Source organism: Dipodomys merriami, unplaced genomic scaffold (assembly GCF_024711535.1).
Source record: "Dipodomys merriami isolate MVZ:Mamm:240054 unplaced genomic scaffold, mDipMer1.0.p SCAF_114, whole genome shotgun sequence".
Lineage (NCBI taxonomy): Eukaryota > Metazoa > Chordata > Mammalia > Rodentia > Heteromyidae > Dipodomys > Dipodomys merriami.
This window is the reverse complement of record NW_027202427.1, coordinates 236,545-256,854: the sequence shown is the minus strand read 5'-3', so window position 1 is coordinate 256,854 and position 20,310 is coordinate 236,545. Positions and strand designations below refer to the sequence as shown.

At 51.3% G+C, this 20,310-nt stretch overlaps 1 protein-coding gene across 1 annotated transcript; it reads left to right on the top strand.

Moving 5' to 3' along the window:
* Positions 1–60: 60 nt before the first annotated feature.
* LOC138822684 (transcriptional adapter 3-like) lies at positions 61–10,193 on the top strand. Its single transcript, XM_070015506.1, has 9 exons — positions 61–491; positions 1,098–1,330; positions 3,034–3,284; positions 3,412–3,517; positions 5,494–5,635; positions 5,727–5,830; positions 7,271–7,380; positions 8,145–8,330; positions 9,661–10,193. Exons 2-9 carry the CDS (start codon positions 1,124–1,126, stop codon positions 9,851–9,853), a joined length of 1,299 nt encoding a protein of 432 aa, XP_069871607.1. The 5' UTR covers positions 61–491; positions 1,098–1,123; the 3' UTR covers positions 9,854–10,193.
* The last annotated feature ends 10,117 nt before the right edge of the window (positions 10,194–20,310 follow it).

The following is a 20,310-nucleotide window of genomic DNA, read 5'->3' as shown; positions in this document are numbered from 1 at the left end:
CCTCAAGTTGGGCACCAAATTAGGACAAGTCGAGGCCGCAGAGGCCTACGTTCCTTCCGGTGTGCACTCACGTCCTTTCTCCGGGCCCCGCCTGCCCGCCGCCCCGGGGGCTCGGCGCCGCCGCCCCCCACCCCGTCCCGGCGGTTCCTAGGGTTCGCCCAGGGCCTATCGCCCTCGCCCCGCCGGGCCTGCCCGCGCCCCGGGCCCCGCAGGCTCGTCGGGCTCCCCGCCCGGCTCCCCGCCCCTCGTCAGCCGCGGGGGGCCCGCCCATAAGCCCGTTCCGAGGCGGTTGCTCCGGTCGCCCCGGACTCCCCGCCCCTTCCGCGGCCAGGGGGCCGTCGGAGGCCTGGGGGCCGCGTTAGGGGCTCTCTAGGACGGGGACCCTGGGGCGACCCACGGGTGGGGTCAGCCATTAAGCAGTCCCACTGTGTACCAGGCACTGAACTGGGCTCTTGAGCATCAACTCCTAATCCTCCGAACATCCCAGGGAGGTAGGTACTGTGGTCGACCCCATTTTACAGAGCCGCACTTGTTACGGGAAAAACAGACGGAGCCCTCTCGTGCCCATCGTGCATGCGGGACCTGCCTGGACTCAGGTGTAGGAACGTGTTCAGGGCACATGAAGTAGAGACCGGGCTTGACCTAGTTCTTCTGTCTGGGCAGCGCGTGTTCCAAACCACCTCGGGTAGGGGGAAAGGCGTGGTGAGAGGAGCAGAATCTGGGTGGCCCCCGAGAACCTTGGAAGGATTGGAGGCTTGAAAATTAAAGGCCCAGCAGAACCCAGGAGATGAGAAGGCGAGCCCGTTGCACTGTGATACCTTGGCAGTCAGGGCTGCAGAGAGGAGATGCCCTGGGTTCAGACTGCACACACCTACTCTTTCCCTTGCAGTTCCTTTGTAAAATGGAGATCTGAGTGGCTCCTGCTTCCGGGTTTGGGCGAGGAATTGAATGAGATAAGCTCTGCTCCAGCTCGGTACCCAGTGTGTTCTCTGAGTAGGAGCTGTGCCCTCAAACATGGCTTCCTTGTTGAGGCCCTTCCCCATGGAAAACTCCCCTGGGTTTTTCTCGTGCTATTTCATGTATGGCCCTCTCTCCAGCTCCACAGGGTCTCATCTCCTGGGCCATGAGTGAGCTGAAGGACTGCCCATTGCAATTCCACGACTTCAAGTCTGTGGACCACCTGAAGGTCTGTCCCCGCTACACGGCGGTGCTGGCCCGCTGGGAGGATGATGGCATCGGTATCGAGGAGCTGGACACCCTGCAGCTGGAGCTGGAGACGCTGCTGTCTTCTGCGAGCCGCCGCCTGCGTGTGCTGGAGGCTGAAACCCAGGTGATGCCCGGAGAGGGGACATCAGCAGAGACAGACGTTGGAGTTAGGGTATCGGTCATTAGGTTACCTCCATCTGCTAAGGCTGAAGGACTGAGTCTAGTTTGTAAAATACCTCTGCATGTGGCCAGGAGTTTTCATCCACTAAGCTTCTGTGGACTCCTGCCACCAATATGCTCTTAGTCAGGAGAGAGACATAGGACAATTTTGGCCATTAGGGATTTGACAACACAGAGAGTGGAGAGACCTGGATTTGAATCTTGACTTCAGCACTTGCTTGTGTTGCTATTTCTTCCCTATGTGACTTGAAGAAAGTACCTCCTCCCCAAGCCTTAGTTTCCCTATCTACAAAATTAGCCAATAGCAGAACCTACCCTAGAACCTTTGTGAGAATTAGAGAATTTTCACAGAGGTTCAGCAAAATGCATCTGACACTAAGTAAGCACCTCAATTTTTTTTTTTGGGGTCGGTCGTGGGGCTTGAACTCTGGGCTTGGGTGGTGTCACTGTGCTTTCCAGCTCAAGGCAAGCACTCTGCCAATTGAGCCACAGCACCATTTCCGGTTTTCTAGTGGTTTATTGGAGATAAGAGTCTCACAGAGTTTCTTGCCTAGGCTGAGATCCTCAGATCTCAGCCTCCTGAGCTAGGATTATAGGCATGAGCCACAGGCACTGGGCTAAACATTGTTTGTGATACAACTGATACTAGTCACTGCATGAGCTCCTAAAACTTGGGTACTGATCATGGTGGATCCTGGGAACAGGGCCAGGGCCAATGAGCTTCCTGGTATAGGGATTCATGAGAGTTTTCTGAGGAGGGTTGTGGCATGGTTAGTTACATTGTAGCACCCAAGAATCCCAGGTAATTTGTGCTGAGCAAGCTTCCTAGCTAGCTGGATGATGTTTAAAATGAAGGTGTAAGGGGCTGAGAATGTGGCTTGGTGCTTGCCTAGCATGCATGAAGCCCTGGGTTGGATTCCTCAGTACCACATAAACAGAAAAGGCTGGAAGTTATACTGTGGCTCAAGAGGTACAGCGCTTCCCTTGAGTATAGAGAGGTTCAAGGACAGTGCCCAGTCTCTGAATTCAAGCCCCAGGAATTGAAAAAAAAAGGAGGAGAAGGAGGCTTAAGTTGGTGCCCATGGCTTATGCCTGTAATCCTAGCTACTCAGGAGGCTGAGAGCTATACAGTTAAAAGCCAGTCTGAGCAAGAAAGTCTATAAGACTCTCCAATCAATCTCAGAAAATGTTGGAAGTGGAGCTGTGGCTCAGGTGTAGAGCTAACTTGAACTAATGCTCTATGGTGCTCAGGGACAGCAGTGCCTGAGTTCAAGCCTAATGACCCACTAGAAAAAAAAAAAAAAGGCTTCCTGGGAGGCATGTTTGACTTCACCAAAAGAGTGATTTTCCCAGTGTTGACATACGCTGGCTTGTGGTCATTTATTTGACCTTCCTGGTGAACTGTGTGTGACTAGCTTGAGGATAAAAAGAAGAATCAGAGTGAATAGGAAGGTGAGCAGTATGTGAATAAAGTTATATGAGACAAAGGCACCAAAAAAAGTACATTTTGAAGGGTGAGTAGGAGTTTGTTAAGTAAAAGAAATGGGGAAAAACCTGGGAGCCTCTTTGGATTGCAGATCTCAAGTTATTCGCTGGAGAGTTGTCCTGTCTTCCCCTCTCTTCAGTGACCATCTCTGTAAATTTCAGATCCTCACTGATTGGCAGGATAAGAAAGGTGACCGCAGATTCCTGAAGCTGGGTCGAGACCATGAGCTTGGAGCTCCCCCCAAACATGGGAAGCCCAAGAAGCAGAAACTGGAAGGGAAGATGGGACATGGGCCAGGCCCTGGCCCTGGGCGACCCAAATCCAAAAACCTTCAGCCCAAGATCCAGGAATATGAATTCACTGATGACCCAATCGATGTGCCACGGATCCCAAAGAATGATGCTCCTAACAGGTTGTGGGCCAGAGAACACAAAAGGGGGCTGGAGGATCTTGGGGTCCTCGAAATGGAGGCTTATTGGGACCGAAGGCTGAGTGCGGAAGAGTGTGGATTCCCTCTCAGGATCTGCTTCTCCCCACAGGTTTTGGGCATCCGTGGAGCCTTACTGTGCCGATATCACCAGCGAGGAGGTTCGCACGCTGGAGGAACTTCTGAAGCCCCCCGAAGACGAGGCGGAGCATTACAAGGTAGAAACCCCCACAGACCTAGAACAGGAGAGCTCAGAGTGGCCTCAGGATACAGCTAGTAAAGGCTTCTCACCTCCTGTCTGCCCAAGCTCGACTCTGCTTTCTGCTGGCAGAACCTCCCCCTGACTGCACCTGGGCTTTGCCGTCTCTGATGTCCGCCCTGTCCCTTGTGTTCCTCCCCTCTGCTGTGGTTCAAGCTCTCACCCCGCTTTACCAGCTGGCCTCTTCTCTTCCCGTTCACCCTGCATGCAGGCCTCTAAGGCATCTTTTCTTATTTTCTTCATATTATTTATTTTATTTTGTATTTTTTTTTTTTTTTGGTCGGTTGTGGGGCTTGAACTCTGGGCCTAGACGCTGTCCCTGTGCTTTTCAGCTCAAGGCAAGCACTTAACCGCTTGAGCCATAGCGCCACTTCCGGTTTTCTAGTGGTTTATTGGCAATACGGACTTTTCCTGCCTGGGCTGGCTTTGAACCATGATCCTCAGCCTCCTGAGTAGTTAGGATTACAGGCTTGAGTCACCGGCGCCTGACTTTATTTCTTTATTATACAAGACACACATCATGAATTGTAAGTCTACACTGATGGAAACACATTGTATAGACATGTAATAGATACAATAACAAAGGATGGAGGAGAAATAGAAATATATAGGAATTGACCTTAAACACATCTATAATATGTAAAACACACACACACACACACACACACACACACACACACACACACAGCTTGAAGGTATGGCTTAGGTAGTAGAATGCCTGCCTAGCAAGTGCAGGGACCTGAGTTCAGGAAGCCAATTTTCTTTTCTTTCTTTCTTTTTTTTGCTATTCCTGGGGCTTGAACTCTGGGTCTGGGCGCTGTCCCTGAGCCTCTTTGAGCTCAAGGCTAGCGCTCTACCACTTGAACCACAGCACCACTTTTGGCTTTTTCTGATTAGTTTATTGAAGATAAGAGTCTCACAGACTTTTCTGCCAGGGCTGGCTTTGAACCTGGATCCTCAGATCTCAGCCTCTTGATTAGCTAGGATTACAGTTGTGAACTGATGGCACCTGCTAATTTTCTTTGTTTTTGTTGGTGTTGAGGCCTGAACTCTGGGCCTGGGTGGGGACTGTCCCTCAGCTCTTCAGCCCTTCAGCTCAAGGCTAGCATTCTACCACTTGAGCCACAGTGCCACTTCTGGCCTTTTCTGCTTATGTGGTGCTGTCCCTCAGCTCTTCAGCTCAAAGCAAGCACTCTACCACTGAGCCACCTTCCCAGCCCCCTAATTTTCATTTTTTAAGAGATGGGCACTCATGGTTTTGCTCAGGCTATCCTTAAAGCCCAAAGACCAAGTGACCCTTCTGCCTCAACCTCAGTGTCTAGAACTACGGGTGGATACCACTGCACCCAGCTTAATTGTATATGGGTGTGTGTGTGTGTGTGTGTGTGTGTGTGTGTGTGTGTGTGTGTGTGTGTGTGTGTGTGTGTGTGTGTGTGTGTGTGTGTGTGTGTGTGTGTGTGTGTACATGCACACCGCGTGCCCGTACATGCACCCACATGGGGGTTTGAGCTTGGGACGTTGTTCTTTCACTTGGGTTTCTTGCTCAGGGGTGGCATTTTATCACTTAAACCACACCTCCAGTCTAGCATTTTACTAGTCAATTCAGGGTGGACTCTTACTGATTTGGCTTTGAACTGTAGTCTTCCAGGTCTCAGTCTCCTGAGTAACTAGAATTATAGGCATGGGCTACCAGTGCTTGTTTCTTCCTTTTTGTGCTGAGAATCCAACACAGGGCCTGGGATGCTAGGCAAGTGCTTCCTCTTGAGCCACAGCGCTGGGCTTGTGCACATGTGCGCACGCATGCACGCGCACACACATACACGGAGAGACTGAGTGAAAAGCATATTGGCAATGCCAAGTGCATGGACAGCCTCCTCTCCAGGCAGCATCTGGCCATTGTTAACCACTCAGGGCCAACTGATCTTTCTCCTACAGATCCCACCCCTAGGAAAACATTATTCCCAGCGCTGGGCCCAGGAGGACCTGCTGGAGGAGCAGAAGGATGGGGCCCGGGCAGCAGCCGTGGCTGACAAGAAGAAAGGTCTCATGGGGCCTCTGACGGAACTGGACACTAAAGGTAGGTCCCTCGCCTTCCTGTCCAATCCAGGCCAGGATTTGATTTTCCACAACTTCAGCCCACCCGTCGCCCTCTTCCCTGCCTGCTTCAGATGTGGATGCCCTGCTGAAGAAGTCGGAGGCCCAGCACGAGCAGCCAGAAGATGGGTGCCCCTTTGGCGCCCTGACGCAGCGCCTCCTGCAGGCCCTGGTGGAGGTGAGCACCGCCCGTTCACAGCAAGACGCCCAGGCCCTGTCTGGTTTGACGCTTTGGGTTCTCTTCACCATGGAGCCTGTAGGAATCACACCATGGTGATCACACCATGATACATTACTGTATCTTAGAAGCCACCCTCCCACTCCTCTCCTCTCACCTCGCTCCACGGTACTTTAGTTGAGCGTCTGGTGTCCATGTAACATGGCTGTTGAGTGTTTCCATCACTCCTCTGTGGCCTCTTCTTTTGGTATCCGTCCAAAAAGGAGGGATGTCTAAAATGATCTAAGCGTTTTGAAAAGGCTTCCTAGAAGAGGTGGGATGGGAAATACAGCAATCATTTTGACACTAAAGTAAATAAATTTTAAAAAAAATTTAGGTAGGGGGCTGGGAAAGTGGGGGGAAGGAGAAATAGACTGTCCAGGAAGAGTGCTAGGAGAGGGTGGGCCAAAAAGGAGAGAGGAAGGGACTGAATGGTGTCAGCAGTGATTTACAGCTATGAAAAGGAAACACTGAAGCCTGTGGAAATTGTTTAGGGAGGGGAAAGGGGGTGGCAGAGTTATGGAGGGGTGAGGTACATTGTAATACCTTGTCAACAATGGGGAAATGTAACAATGGAATCCTCCCTTGATTAACTAATGCAAACTTAAAAAAATAATTAGTTGAATCGGGTGCTGGTACTCAGGAGGCTGAGATCTGAGGATTGCTGTTCAAAGCCAGTGCAGCAGGAAAGCCTGTGAGACTTTTCTCCAACTAACCACCAAAAAAAAAAAGCCAGACTTGGAGCTGTGGCTCAACTGGTGGAGTGTAGCTTGAGCAAAGCAGCTCAGAGACAGCGCTCAAGCGTTCCATCCCTAGGACTGACCACAAAAATAAAAGTAAAAAGCTAATTGAACCTTTTGTTACATTTCACTTATGTATATTTTTTCTTAACATTTTTAATGAATTTTTTGTGTGCCCTATTCAGCTTTGTTGGCTTTTTCTGCTCACAGCTGGCATTCTACTACTTGACTCATGTCTCCTGTGCCAATTTTGTTTTATTCCAATGTTTACTATCCTAAATCAGAAGTTACCCAAACTTGAAATGAAAAATTTATTGTTTGGGGGCTGGGAAAGTGGCTCAGTGGTAGAGCGCTTGCTTTGCATGCCTGAGGCCCTGGGTTCGATTCCTCAGCACCACATAAGCAAAAAGAAAAAAAAGCCGGAAGTGGTGCTGTGGTTCAAGTGGTAGAGCGCTAGCCTTGAGCTGAAGAGCTGAGGGACAGCGCCCAGGCCCAGAGTTCAGGCCCCACGACCTGACCCCCCCCAAAAAAAATTTATTGTTTGAAAACTAAGTGTAAAAACACATGTAGTTTGTAAAGGAGAAAAGCAGTTCACATAGGTGACAGGAGCAGGGAATGGAAATGCTCCAGCTCTTCCTTTGCCCCATTGCTGGTCTTCTAGGAGAATATTATTTCCCCTATGGAGGACTCCCCCATTCCGGACATGTCTGGGAAGGAATCAGGGGCAGACGGGGCAAGCACCTCTCCTCGCAATCAGAACAAACCCTTCAGGTGAGTGACGTCATGTCTGCACTTCACAGCCCAACCCCACCTCAGCATGTGCATGAGGAGGCGTTCATTAACCAAGAGGCTGAGGACAGTCTTGGAAAGACCAAAAATATCGCATGTGAGTGCTGGCTTAGCACTTCGGCAGACAGGCTTAGTCCAGGCTTGTTCTCCACGGCTCCTGTGAATAGCCTGAATGTCCAGCTTGTAGGGGGCCTTGATTTGCTAAATTGTCCTAACTCCATATGATGATCTAACTCGAAGTTGTTAATCATAGTAAGAATTACGGTTTGTTTTTTTGTTTTTTTGGGTTTTTTTGGTCAGTCGTGGGGCTTGAACTCTGGGCCTGGACACTGTCCCTCAGCTCTTTAGCTCAAGACTGGTACTATACCATTTAAGCCACTTCCTGCTTTTTGTTTATGTGGTGCTGAGGAATCGAACCAGGGCATCATGCATGTGAGGCAAGCACTCTACCACTGAGCTACCTTCCCAGCCCAAGAATTACATTTAACATGAGAAGATGTATACCTAGTAAAGGACCAAACAGGGAAAAGGGTCATTGTAACCCAATACAGACAGGATAATCCTATTTTTACTTCAAATATATTTAAATCTGTAAACGTAGGGCAATAAGCTTGGGCTAAGAAAAGAGTGCAATAACTATGTAGCAGCATGTGGATGCAGTTATACATGGATAGAGAGGGGTTCTCCAAGTGAAGAGCGGGGACCCCTGTGGTGTCCCTCCAGCTGAGGGCCATGCCTGCCCACAGCGTGCCACACACCAAGTCCCTGGAGAGCCGCATCAAGGAGGAGCTGATCGCCCAGGGCCTTTTGGAGTCCGAGGACCGTCCCGCAGAGGACTCGGAAGATGAAGTCCTCGCCGAGCTGCGCAAACGGCAAGCCGAGCTGAAGGCACTCAGTGCCCACAACCGCACCAAGAAGCATGACCTGCTGAGGTGAGCTCACGGGAGGCGCTAGCCAGTGTGGCCCGGCCACTGAGTCACCCGTAGGGACTTGGGACAGACCTGTCACACCTGGCTGGGCCTCTGCACCCCAGGAGAGCCTGAGCCAGTGCCAGTGCCAGTGCTAGGCACCGGCACCTATGATTGATCAACTGGAGTTTTGTTTTTGTCAGTTATGGGGCTTGAACTCTGGGCCTATGCGCTGTCCCTGAGCTCTTCAGCTCAAGGCAAGTGCTCTACCACTTGAGCCACAGCGCCACTTCTGGTTTTCTGATAGTTCATTGGAGATGAGTCTCACAGACTTTCCTGCTCAGGCTGGCTTTGAACCTCGATTCTCAGATCTCAGCCTCCTGAGTAGCTAGGATGACAGACATGAGCCATCCACGCTTGGCTCTATGGGACTCTTATCGTCAATTAATCACAGAAAATACCAGAAATGCTGCTGTGGCCTGATTGATAAGAGTGCTAGTCTTGAGCAAAAGGAGTTCAGGAACAGCACCCAAGCCCAGATTTCAAGCCTCAGGACCAGAAAAGAAAAAAAGTAAAAGAAAAAGTGTCTCAGGGACTTTCCTGCCCAGGCTGGCTTTGAACCATGATCCTCAGATCTCAGCCTCATGAGTAGGTAGGATTACAGGTATAGGACACTGGCACCTGGCATTACATTGGTTATTTTCAAGATAGACTCCTTCATGCCTGGACCATCCTGGACAGTGGTCTTCCTGTTTCCTCCCATTTGTCACTGAGGTGACATCCGCATGTGCGGCACCCAGTCTTTGTGCTGCACTCATGGCTTGTGACAGCTACATGATGTGGTGCCCACTCATTGACTGAGGTGGAGTGTCCTGAGTTGTCACTTGTGGGGCCTGAACTCTGGGCCTGGGCGCTGTCCCTCAGCTCTTCAGCTGAAGACTAGCGCTCTATCACTTGAGCATCACTTCCTCCGGCTTTTTCTGCTTATGTGGTGCTGAGGAATAGAACCCAGGGCCTCATGCATGCAAGGCAAGCACTCTATCACCGAGCCACCTTCCCAGCCCCCTCATGAGTTTTTACATGTGGCTGAGTTTTTGCCACGTCCCCCATATCCTCTGCCTGAGTAGCTAGGATTACAGGCTTGAGCAACTGCACCCAGCCCATGTTTTTTAGAGCACTGAAAGTAGTGCCTTAGCAGAGAGTCCCATGTAAATGTGGCTCCATACTTTGATGGTAACACACGAAATGGTCCAAGGGAATGCCAGTCTGGCCTGGTGGGTGGGCTCAGTCTGGCAGAGGGAGGGACCACATTGGGACAGATGACCGCATGGCATTTGGCGGCTGGTTCTCACAGGTTGGCGAAGGAGGAGGTGAGCCGGCAGGAGCTGCGACAGCGGGTCCGCATGGCGGACAATGAAGTGATGGACGCCTTTCGTAAGATCATGGCTGCCCGGCAGAAGAAGCGGACCCCTACTAAGAAGGAAAAGGACCAGGCCTGGAAGACCCTGAAGGAGCGGGAGAGCATTTTGAAGCTGCTGGATGGGTAACCCTCAGCTGCCTGGCTGCCTTCCTCCCACTTCCTGCTTTGGGGGCCAACAGTCTTGGACCGCACTGCCCATCAAATGGTGACGGTCTCCAGAGGGCTGAGCCCTCCGCTGTGGCCTTTTGGTCTAGCTCTGTACAGCCAGGACACAAGAGGCCCTGCGGGGCCAGCGGGCCCGGCCTGCCTGGCCCCCGAGCTGGGCGGGAGGAGCTCGTTCCTGGGTCTTCCTCTTCCTCTGCCCTCCCCCACTCCCCACCTGTTCCCCTCAAACACTTCCCCCTTGTGGTTTTGTAAAGTGCAAACTCAAGAATAAAGAGACTGCTGTGGTTTTTCACAAAACACCCCGTCGTCGTCGACAACGACGTGAGTGTCATTGTGGGTTGGGAAGGGACTAGAGTAGGTGGTGGTGGTGTAGGAGGGCACGCGTGGTGGCTGTGAGGGTGGTCACACTCACCTTTGGCATTCTGTTAGGAAACCTGCTGCGCACCTCCTGGAGCCAGCCACAGAGCGTGTCGGTGGGGCTCCCGCAGAGGTGGGGCTCCCGCAGCTCAGCGCGTGTCGGTGGGGCTCCCGCAGCTCAGCGCGTGTCGGTGGGGCTCCCGCAGCTCAGCGCGTGTCGGTGGGGCTCCCGCAGCTCAGCGCGTGTCGGTGGGGCTCCCGCAGCGCAGCGCGTGTCGGTGGGGCTCCCGCAGCGCAGCGCGTGTCGGTGGGGCTCCCGCAGCGCAGCGCGTGTCGGTGGGGCTCCCGCAGCGCAGCGCGTGTCGGTGGGGCTTCCGCAGCGCAGCGCGTGTTAGTGGGGCTCCCGCAGCGCAGCGTGTGTCGGTGGGGCTCCCGCAGAGGTGGAGCTCCCGCAGCTCAGCGCGTGTAGGTGGGGCTCCCGCAGAGATGGGGCTCCCGCAGCTCAGCAGCGTGTCGGTGGGGCTCCCGCAGAGGTGGGGCTCCCGCAGCGCAGTGCGTGTCGGTGGGGCTCCCGCAGAGATGGGGCTCCCGCAGCGCAGCGCGTGTCGGTGGGGCTCCCGCAGAGGTGGGGCTCCGCAGCGCGTGTCGGTGGGGCTCCCGCAGAGGTGGGGCTCCCGCAGAGGTGGGGCTCCCGCAGAGGTGGGGCTCTCGCAGAGGTGGGGCTCCCTGTCGGTGGAGCTCCCGCAGCTCAGCGCGTGTCGGTGGGGCTCCCGCAGAGGTGGGGCTCCCGCAGAGGTGGGGCTCCCGCAGAGGTGGGGCTTCCGCAGAGGTGGGGCTCCCGCAGAGGTGGGGCTCCCGCAGAGATGGGGCTCCCGCAGAGGTGGGGCTCCCGCAGAGGTGGGGCTCCCTGTCGGTGGAGCTCCCGCAGCTCAGCGCATGTCGGTGGGGCTTCCGCAGAGGTGGGGCTCCCGCACAGGTGGGGCTCCCGCACAGGTGGGGCTCCCGCAGCGCAGCGCGTGTCGGTGGGGCTCCCGCAGCAGTGCTGCCTTGGGATTGGCCAGTTGGGCATCCTCAGCCCACATCTTTCTTTTTGTCTTTTGTCTTCGTGGGGTGTGCGCGTGGGCCTTGAGGCGTTCCCCCACTCCAGCCACCCACTCAGCTGGCTTTTTTTTTTTTGAGACGGGTCTTCCTATGTAGTCTAGGCTGGCCTCTCACTGTCGATCCTCCTTCAGCCTCCCGAGTGCTGCTGGGTTTGCTCCCAGGTAGAAGGACCTCCACAGCTTCCCTTTAGGCCTTGGCTAGCAGGCAGGCAGGGTCAAGGTCAAATGGAGGGAGCACAGGAGTCCGCTGGCTTCTGTGATGCTCCCCAGAGGAGAAGCTCTTTCCCAGTATCCTTGAAGCAGTCCCTGTGGCTCAGGAGGACAAACGGGTTCCATCAGCGTCCGCTGCCGCACCAAACCCAGGCAGCACAGAGAGGGTAGAGCCCACCAAGAGCTGAGCAGGGAGAGGTTCTTACAGTCAGTCTGAGGTAAGGACAGATGGAGATGTTTTCCTGTGCCTCACCTTCTTCCTAGGTGAGTCCTGGGGAAAAGCAGTCGTTCACATTTTATGGGGAAGTTAGGGGAGGAGAGGCTGCACACAACCTCATACACGGAACCATAAAGAATGATAATAGGGCTGGGAAGGTGGCTCAGTGGTAGAGCGCTTGCCTTGCATGCATGAGGCCCTGGGTTCGATTCCTCAGCACCACATAAGCAGAAAAAGCCGGAGGAAGTGATGCTGTGACTCAGTGCTCAGGCCCGGAGTTCAAGCCCCATGACCAAAAAGAAAAAAGAAAAGAAAAGATTGCTCTTAGGAGGACAGTTTTACTTCCTTTTCAATGGCAAGCCATCAAACTGCTTTCCTCTCATGTGGGAGGATGTGCTAGCTCAGCAAAAGCTAAGCCAGGAGGTGAAGAGGGAAACAATCCTAATGCTGAAGCCTAGATCCAGCCCTGCCTGAAGCCACAAGATCTCCCAGTAGACTTCTTAGCCCACACAAGATTTTAGCTTAGGCTAGTTTGCTTTGGAATGCTAATAAAATAAATAAAGAAGACCTGACTAATACAAATGTATTTTGGCTGGGGATCAGTATTCATGCCTGTAATAATCCTGGTTACTCAGGAGGCTGAGATCTGAGGATTATGGCTTGAAGCTAACCTGGGTGGAAAGTCCATGAGATTCCTATCACCAATCAAATACCAAAAAAAAAAAAAAAAAAAAAAGCAAACTGAGCTAGGTATCAGTGGCTGACGCCTGTAATCCTAGCTACTCAGGAGGCTGAGATCTGAGGATCATGGTTCAAAGCCAGCCTGGGCAGGAAAGTCCGTGAGACTCTTATCTCCAAGCAATTATCAAAAAAAAAAAAAAAAAGCTGACAGTAAAGCTGTGGCTCAAGCAAAAAAGCTCAAGGACAAAGCCCAGGCTTTTGACTGGCATGGAAAAAAAAAAAAAAAACAAGTGTATTTTGGCAAGACAGTAGGGTCCTCTCTCCTGAGGGGCAGTCTGAGGCCCTGCCTCCTACCAGCAGGGACCAGGGATGTGCTGCTGCTTCTGCTGCTACAACTCTTCAGTGATTGGCTGTTCCCAGGGTGCTACCGCCTTCTCATAGAAAAGACACCAATGAATGAGACACCAGCTGTAGTTATGACAGTGCAGTTCAGTGTGCAGTAAACGTTAGCCAGGTACCATGTATTGTTGTAAACTTGTTAAACTACCTAATCTTCTGTGACCCCTAGGGTAGGGACTAACAAGACTACTCACAGACAAAAACAACTAAGGCTTAGGCAATTACTTGTGTTGTTTGGTTAAGGAAGGATTCAAACTCAGGTCTTTTGACTTGGAAGTGGAGCCTTTTCCTTATATAACTCACTGGGCCCTGGTCCCATTACAAGTTACAGAAACAGTAGTCCCTACACTTGGGCAGTGTCCAACTGATGCCACCACACCAAGCAGCCCTAGCTTTAAGACCCTTTTCTCTTAATTAACCACACATGACCATATTCATGAGGCCAGATTATCTGTATGGTAGGCATCAAGAACAGAGATAGTTTTGTGGAGGAAGTGGGATGGGAGCTAGGTAGAAGTGTGAGGAGGAGAAGGTGGATATTACAAATGAAAGGACCAGTGGTAGAAGACAGACGCTCTGGTTCATAAGGGAAGAGACTGAACTTTCCAGCATGAGTTGTGAGCTGCAGTCATTCTCTGCTGCAGCATAAGGAACAGTGCCGAGTGGAGCTAAAGGTCTTGTTTGATGCTCCCTACCTGTCTGCAAGGCAAGGATCGGGCTGGACACCAGGCTGGGCTGCAGAGACGCTGGAAGCCCAGATACCAAGTGTCACTGCAGCTTTGGGGCAGGCAGTTACTGCCCGCAGCAAGTGGCATCCCTGATGGAGATCTTCTGACTGTATCTGTGTGTGCTTGCATGGAAGGAGGCCTTCTCTGTGAAGTCGGGAAGAAGCGGGACTCCCCACATACAAACAATTAGTTCCCTCAAAACTTGTTTTTTCTTTTTTTTTGTTTCTGGATGCTGATGGCTCACACCTGATATCCTTGCTCCTCAGGAGGCTGAGATCTGAGGATCACAGTTTAAAGCTAGCCTGGGCAGGAAAAGTATGTGAGACTCTTATCTTCAATTATTACCAGAAACCCAGAAGTGGTGCTGTGGCTCAAAGTGGTAGAGTGCTCACCTTGAGAAAAAGAAAAGAAGCTGGGCACTGGTGGCTCACGCCTGTAATCCTAGCTACTCAGGAGGCTGAGACCTGAGGATCGCGGTTCAAAGCCAGCCCGGGCAGGCTTCTCCAATAAACCACTAGAAAACCAGAAGTGGCGCTGTGGCTCAAGCGGTAGAGCTCTCGCCTTGAGCTGAAGAGCTGAGGGACAGCGCCCAGGCCCAGGGTTCAAGCCCCAGGATGGACCAAAAAAAAGCGCAGGGGTCTGTGCACAAACCCTGAGTTCAAGCCCCATGACTGACGATAATTTTTTGTTTTTTCCTCTCAAGGCTAGCACTCTACCACTTTGAGCTACAGCTCTACTTCTGCTGGCCTTGAACCACAGTCCTCAGATCTCAGCCTCTTGAGTGGCTAGGATTACTTATTGAGCCTCCAGCACTCAGCTAAAACTCTAATTTTAACCTAAAGCTACTGTGACCCTTTCTCGGGAGTTTGGGGGAAGAGCTTCCTGTGTGCGACCTGGAAGGCATGCAAAGCATATATGTCACGGCTTCTTCTGTCCCACACACCTTCAGCTGCGCCAGCGCAGGGCTGATGGCCTGACCCTCAACAGATCCTCATGCACTCAGAAATGCTCATGGGGGGGGGGGGGGGAGAGAGTGTGTACCAGTGGCTCACGCCTGTCATCCTAGCTACTCACTCAGGAGGCTGAGATCTGAGGATCACAGTTCAAAGCCAGCCTGGGCAGGAAAGTCCATGAAACTCTTATCTCCAATAAACCACCAGAAAGCCGGAAGTGATGCTATGGCTCAAGTGGTAGAGTGCTAGCTTTGAGCTGAAGAGCTGAGGGACAGCGCCCAGGCCCAGAGTTCAAGCCCCATGACTGACCAAAAAAAGAAAGAAAGAGAAAGAGAGAGAGAGAGAGAGAGAGAGGAAGGAAGGAAGGAAGGAAGGAAGGAAGGAAGAAAGAAACAAACAAAGAAAGAAACAAAGAAACAAAGAAAGAAAGAAAGAAAGAAAGAGGGCTGGGAAGGTGGCTCAGTGGTAGAGTGCTTGCCTTGCATGCCTGAGGCCCTGGGTTCAATTCCCCAGCACCACATAAACAAAAAGTAAAAAGCCAGAAGGGGCACTATGGCTCAAGTGGTAGAGCGCTAGCCTTGAGCTGAAGAGCTGAGGGACAGCGCCCAGGCCCAGAGTTCAAGCCCCATGACTGACCAAAAAAAGAGAGAAAGAGAGAGAGAGAGAGAGGGAGAGGGAGAGAGAGAGAGAGAGAGAGAGAGAGAGAGAGAGAGAGAGAGAAAGGAAGGAAGGAAGGAAGAAAGAAAGAAAGAAGCAAAGAAAGAAAGAAAGAAAGAAAGAAAGAAAGAAAGAAAGAAAGAAAGAAAGAAAGAAAGAAAGAAAGAAAGAGGGCTGGGAAGGTGGCTCAGTGGTAGAGTGCTTGCCTTGCATGCCTGAGGCCCTGGGTTCAATTCCCCAGCACCACATAAACAAAAAGTAAAAAGCCGGAAGGGGTGCTATGGCTCAAGTGGTAGAGCGCTAGCCTTGAGCTGAAGAGCTGAGGGACAGCGCCCAGGCCCAGAGTTCAGGCCCCATGACGGACACAAAAAAAAAAAAAAAAAGAAAGAAAGAAAGGCTCTTGGTTTTGCTGACTGGTGCTGAGAGGGACGCGGTGTTTGCAACTTTATGAGAACATGGTCAGGAGCAATGGCTTTTTCTGGCCTGGGGCCTGGGACTCACTGGAGAGGACTAAGGAGAGTAGGCCCAGATGCCCAGAGCTGCAAGCTTGCTTCCACCCATAGCCCACTCCACTACCTGCTGACCTTTCCTTCTTCACACTCCCTCCCTCTCTCCACTGCTTGCAAGAAGAGGGAGGCTCCAAAACAATCCAAACCCAGGCAAAGAGTTACAATGGAAGACTAAACACAGTCCCCAGGCCCTGGAGCCCAGAGGGACTTGATCTGTCCTGAGCAGAGAAAGCCTCTAGGAGGAAGATTCCAGGCGGATGGGAGGACATTCCAGACAAAAGGAACAGCAGTCCAAGGAGGTGTGAACAACTGGCCTGCTTAGAGAGAGGTGAGAACTTCCGTGTGACTGAGCCCCAGCTGTGCCGGGGAGGGGAAGGAGAGAGGAGGCTGGGATTAGGCAGGGAGAGGCACTGAAAAGCAGGATACCAAGCGGGACTTTACCTGCAGGACCACCGTTCTCCGCGTGCAGAGCACATCTGTATAACCTGGGAACTTGATAAAAATGAGAACTTTCAGGCCTGGAATGTGCAGAATCAGAAAGTGGCTCAGCTATTGGACATGTGCAAGGCAGGTGTTCGGGTGCAGGCCTGGAACCCAGCTATGCAAGAGGCTGAGGTGGAAAGAAGCAGTGCTTGAACCCTGTCATTTGGAGCCAGCCTTGGGAAACTTAGTAAGATCACATTCCAATAAATAAATAAATAAGAGGGGAAAACTGGGTGAGAAGGAGGGAAGGTGACATTGTTAAAAAAAAAAAAAAAAAAAAGCCGGGCGCTGGTGGCTCCCACCTGTAATCCTAGCTACTCAGGAGGCTGAGATCTGAGGATCGTGGTTCAAAGCCAGCTGGGGCAGGAGAGACCGTGAGACTCCTATCTCCAATAAACCACAAGAAAACCGGAAGTGGCCCTGTAGCTCAAGTGGTAGAGCGCTCGTCTTAAGCTGAAGAGCTGAAGGACAGCACCCAGGCCCAGAGTTCAAGCCCCATGACCGACAAAAAAAAAAAAAAAAAAAAAAAGCTGGGTGCCACTGGCTCCCACCTGTCATTCTAGTTACTCTGGAGGCTGAGATCTGAGGATTGTGGTTAAAAGCCTCTTATCTCCAATTAACCACCAGAAAAACAGAAGTGTTGGCCTTGAGCAAAATTGCTCAGAGACAGTGCCCAGGCTCTGAGTTTAAGCCCCATGATCAACCACCACACACAAAAAGATTATATCCTTGAAACTACCAAGAAATTCCTGGATCCAAAGGCCTGGAAATTTGGCAGGGAGAGGGGAGGGTCTTGGGGGGGGGATCGGGCTGCGGTTGGATGTTAATTAAACCTTTGATGCAGATTGCTAAATTGTTTTCTGAAAGATCTCTGTGTGTGTGTGTGTGTGTGTGTGTGTGTGTGTGTGTGTGTGTGTGTGTGTGTGTGTGTGTGTGTGTGTGTGTGTGTGTGTGTGTGTGTGTGTTACTAGAAATTGTGCCCAGGGCTTTGTGCTTTCTGTGTAAGTGCTCTACTCCTTAAGCTACAAGCCTGGTACTTTACCACTTGAGCCAGTGCCTGAGTTAGCTTTGAACCACAGCCCTCAAATCTTAGTCTTTTCTTTATATGCTTAGAATTTTGCTAACTTTGTTTATCTTGGCCTCAAACTCCTGATTTTCCTGCCTTCATCTTTTCAGTAGCTAGGAATACAGGTGTTAACTGCTACACTCAACTTCCAAAAGATCTTTAGTAAGTACCCTCCACCAGATTTAGGAGTACTCAATCATCGTGTGAACATAGCTATTGGTGTTACCAGCTTTTTTAAGCTTCAAATTTCAAAGTCTGTCAAAGACCTCTTCTTTTGATTTGTACTTTTTTATTACAAGTGAAATAGAAAATGTCCTAGGTTTACTGCCTTTCATCCATGTCCTTTGATTATTTATTGGGTTTTTAGCTTATTATAATTTTTTTTTTTTTTTTTTTGTCGGTCGTGGGGCTTGAACTCTGGGCCTGGGCGCTGTCCCTCAGCTCTTCAGCTCAAGGCGAGGGCTCTACCACTTGAGCTACAGCACCACTTTTTTTTTTTTCTGGTGGTTTGTTGGAGATAGGAGTCTCACGGTCTCTCCTGCCCGGGCTGGCTTTGAACCGTGATCCTCAGATCTCAGCCTCCTGAGTAGCTAGGATTACAGGCGTGAGCCACCAGCGCCCGGCGCTTATTATAAATTTTATGTGCTGTTTACATAATAAAAGTATTAACCCATTGTCTAGTAAATGTTTCTCTATCCTGAAGTAAATTCATTGTAAATTCCTCAGGATCACATACACAGAAAAAGCTAGAAGTGGCACTGTGGCTCAAGTGGTAGCGTGCTAGCCTTGAGCAAAAGCTCAGGGACAGTGTCCAGGCCCTGAGTTCAAGCCCCAGGAATAAAAAAAAGAAAGAACTGATAGAGGGAGGCTGGAGTGACAGAGGCTTCCCTGGCTGTACAAGGCTTCTGTTTTCAGAATGCAGGGAAAGGAGGGACATACCTGACCTAGTTTTAGTTTGTCATCTGTTTGAAAACAAAGGAGATGAAAAGACAATTCCTTTTTTCTTCATATGTTTATTTTCCTTGACTCCTTCTGGGTTAGCCCTGTGAAATTTGCTCACCGGAAGTGTATGTGTGTATATGCCTACAACATTTGGGAAGAAAATATGCCAAGAAGTTATCCCTGAGCCCGGCGCCTGTGGCTCACACCTGTCATCCTAGCTACTCAGGAGGCTGAGATCTGAGGATCATGGTTCAAAGCCAGCCAGGGCAAGAAGAAAGTCCATGAGACTCTTATCTCCAATGAACCACCAGAAAACCGGAAGTAGCACTGTGGCTCAAGTGGTAGAGCATTAGCCTTGAGCCGAAGAGCTGAGGGACAGCGCCCAGGCCGAGTTCAAGCCCCACAACTGACAAAAAAAAAAAAAAAAAGTTTGCCCTGCTTACCCAGGGCTGGTGGGAACAGGCTGAGATGGATTTGTTGGTGCTTGCCTGCCATTTCCTTTCAGCTAGATCACCCTTCTATCCTTGTGACTCCAGCGTGGCACCTCATTCGCTTGGCAACAGGTCAAGTGGAGGGTGGAGGGCACGTTGTTGCTCCAGCAGCCACAACCCTTCTCTGAGAATTCTATGTGAAACCGGGGGCATCTCTCCCACTGGGCTTAGCGGGGAAGCCAGAGCTGCCCCCTACCCCCCACCCCGTTCTCTGTCTCTGTCTCTCTCCCCTGTCTGGCCAGCAGAGGAAAGGGGAGATCAAGGCAAGGAGCAGCCAGGTCCCCACCTGTGGTTCACACCTGTAATCCCAGCTACTTAGGAGGCTGAGGTCTGAGAATTGTGGTTCAAAGCCAGCCTGGACAGGCAACTCCACAGGCACTTATCTCTAATCACAGAAAAAGCCAGAAGTGGAGCTGTGGCTCAGGTGGCAGAGGGCTAGCCTGGAGCAAAAGGAGCCCAGGGGCAGCGCCCAGTCCCAGAGTTCAAGTCCCAGGACTGGCAAAAAAAAAAAAAAAAGTGGGGGTGGGGGCAAGGAGAGCTGTAGGGGAAGAAGGCAAGCCCTCTGCAGTAGGTCTCTGGTTGCAGTCTCCAGCCCTGGGTTCTTGTGGTTTCCCCTCACTCCTGGGCCAGCTTTGGCAAACTATAAATTCCTCTCTGCTAAAGCTGGTTTCAGTCTGGGACTCTGTTACTTGGCACCACTCGGATTATTTCACTTGAAGGCAAGTGCTAGAAAGGAACTTTTTGTGATCTGACCATTTTATGTAATTTTCCTACAGTCATCATGTCTTCCTTGTTTAGTAGAAATATTTTTACAGGGTACTTGAGGGTGGGCAGGAGAATCATTTGAGCTCAGTTCAAGACTAACCAGCCTAGGCAAAACAGTGAGATCTCATCTTAAAAAATTAAAAAAAAGCCGGTGCTGGTGGCTCACACCTGTCATCCTAGCTCCTCAGGAGGCTGAGATCTGAGGATCACAGTTCAAAGCCAGCCGGGGCAGGAAAATCCATGAGACTCTTATTTCCAATAAACCCCCAGAAAACCAAAAGTGGCGCTGTGGCTCAAGTGGTAGAACACTCACCTTGAGCTGAAGAGCTGAGGGACGGACAGTGCCCAAGTCCAGAGCTCAAGCCCCATGACTGACCAAAAAAAAAAAAAAAAAAGGTGAGGTAAGGGCACGGTGTTGCATGTCCGTAATCCCAGCACCAAGAGGATCTCAAATCTGAGGGCAGCCTGAGCTGCAGAGCAGGACTCCGTCTCCAAACACCAAGACCTGGGGATGTCGTTCAGTGGTAGAACACTTGCCTCAGTTAGGCAAAGCACCAGGCTTGATCCTTAGTATCAAAAAAGAGAAAACCTAGCTGGGTGCTGGTGGCTCATGTCTGTAAACTACACTGGAGGCTGAGATCTGAGAATCGAGGTTCAAAGCCAGCCTGGGCAGGAAAGTCCATGAGACTCTTATCTCCAATTAACTACCAGAAGACCGGAAGAGGCGCTGTGGCTCAAGTGGTAGAGTGCTCATCTTGAGCTCAAGAGCTCAGGAACAGTGCTCAGGCCCAGAGTTCAAGGCCCATGACTGACAAAAAAAAAAAGACAGAGAGAGCCTATAGACCCCAGTTCGCTATAGAC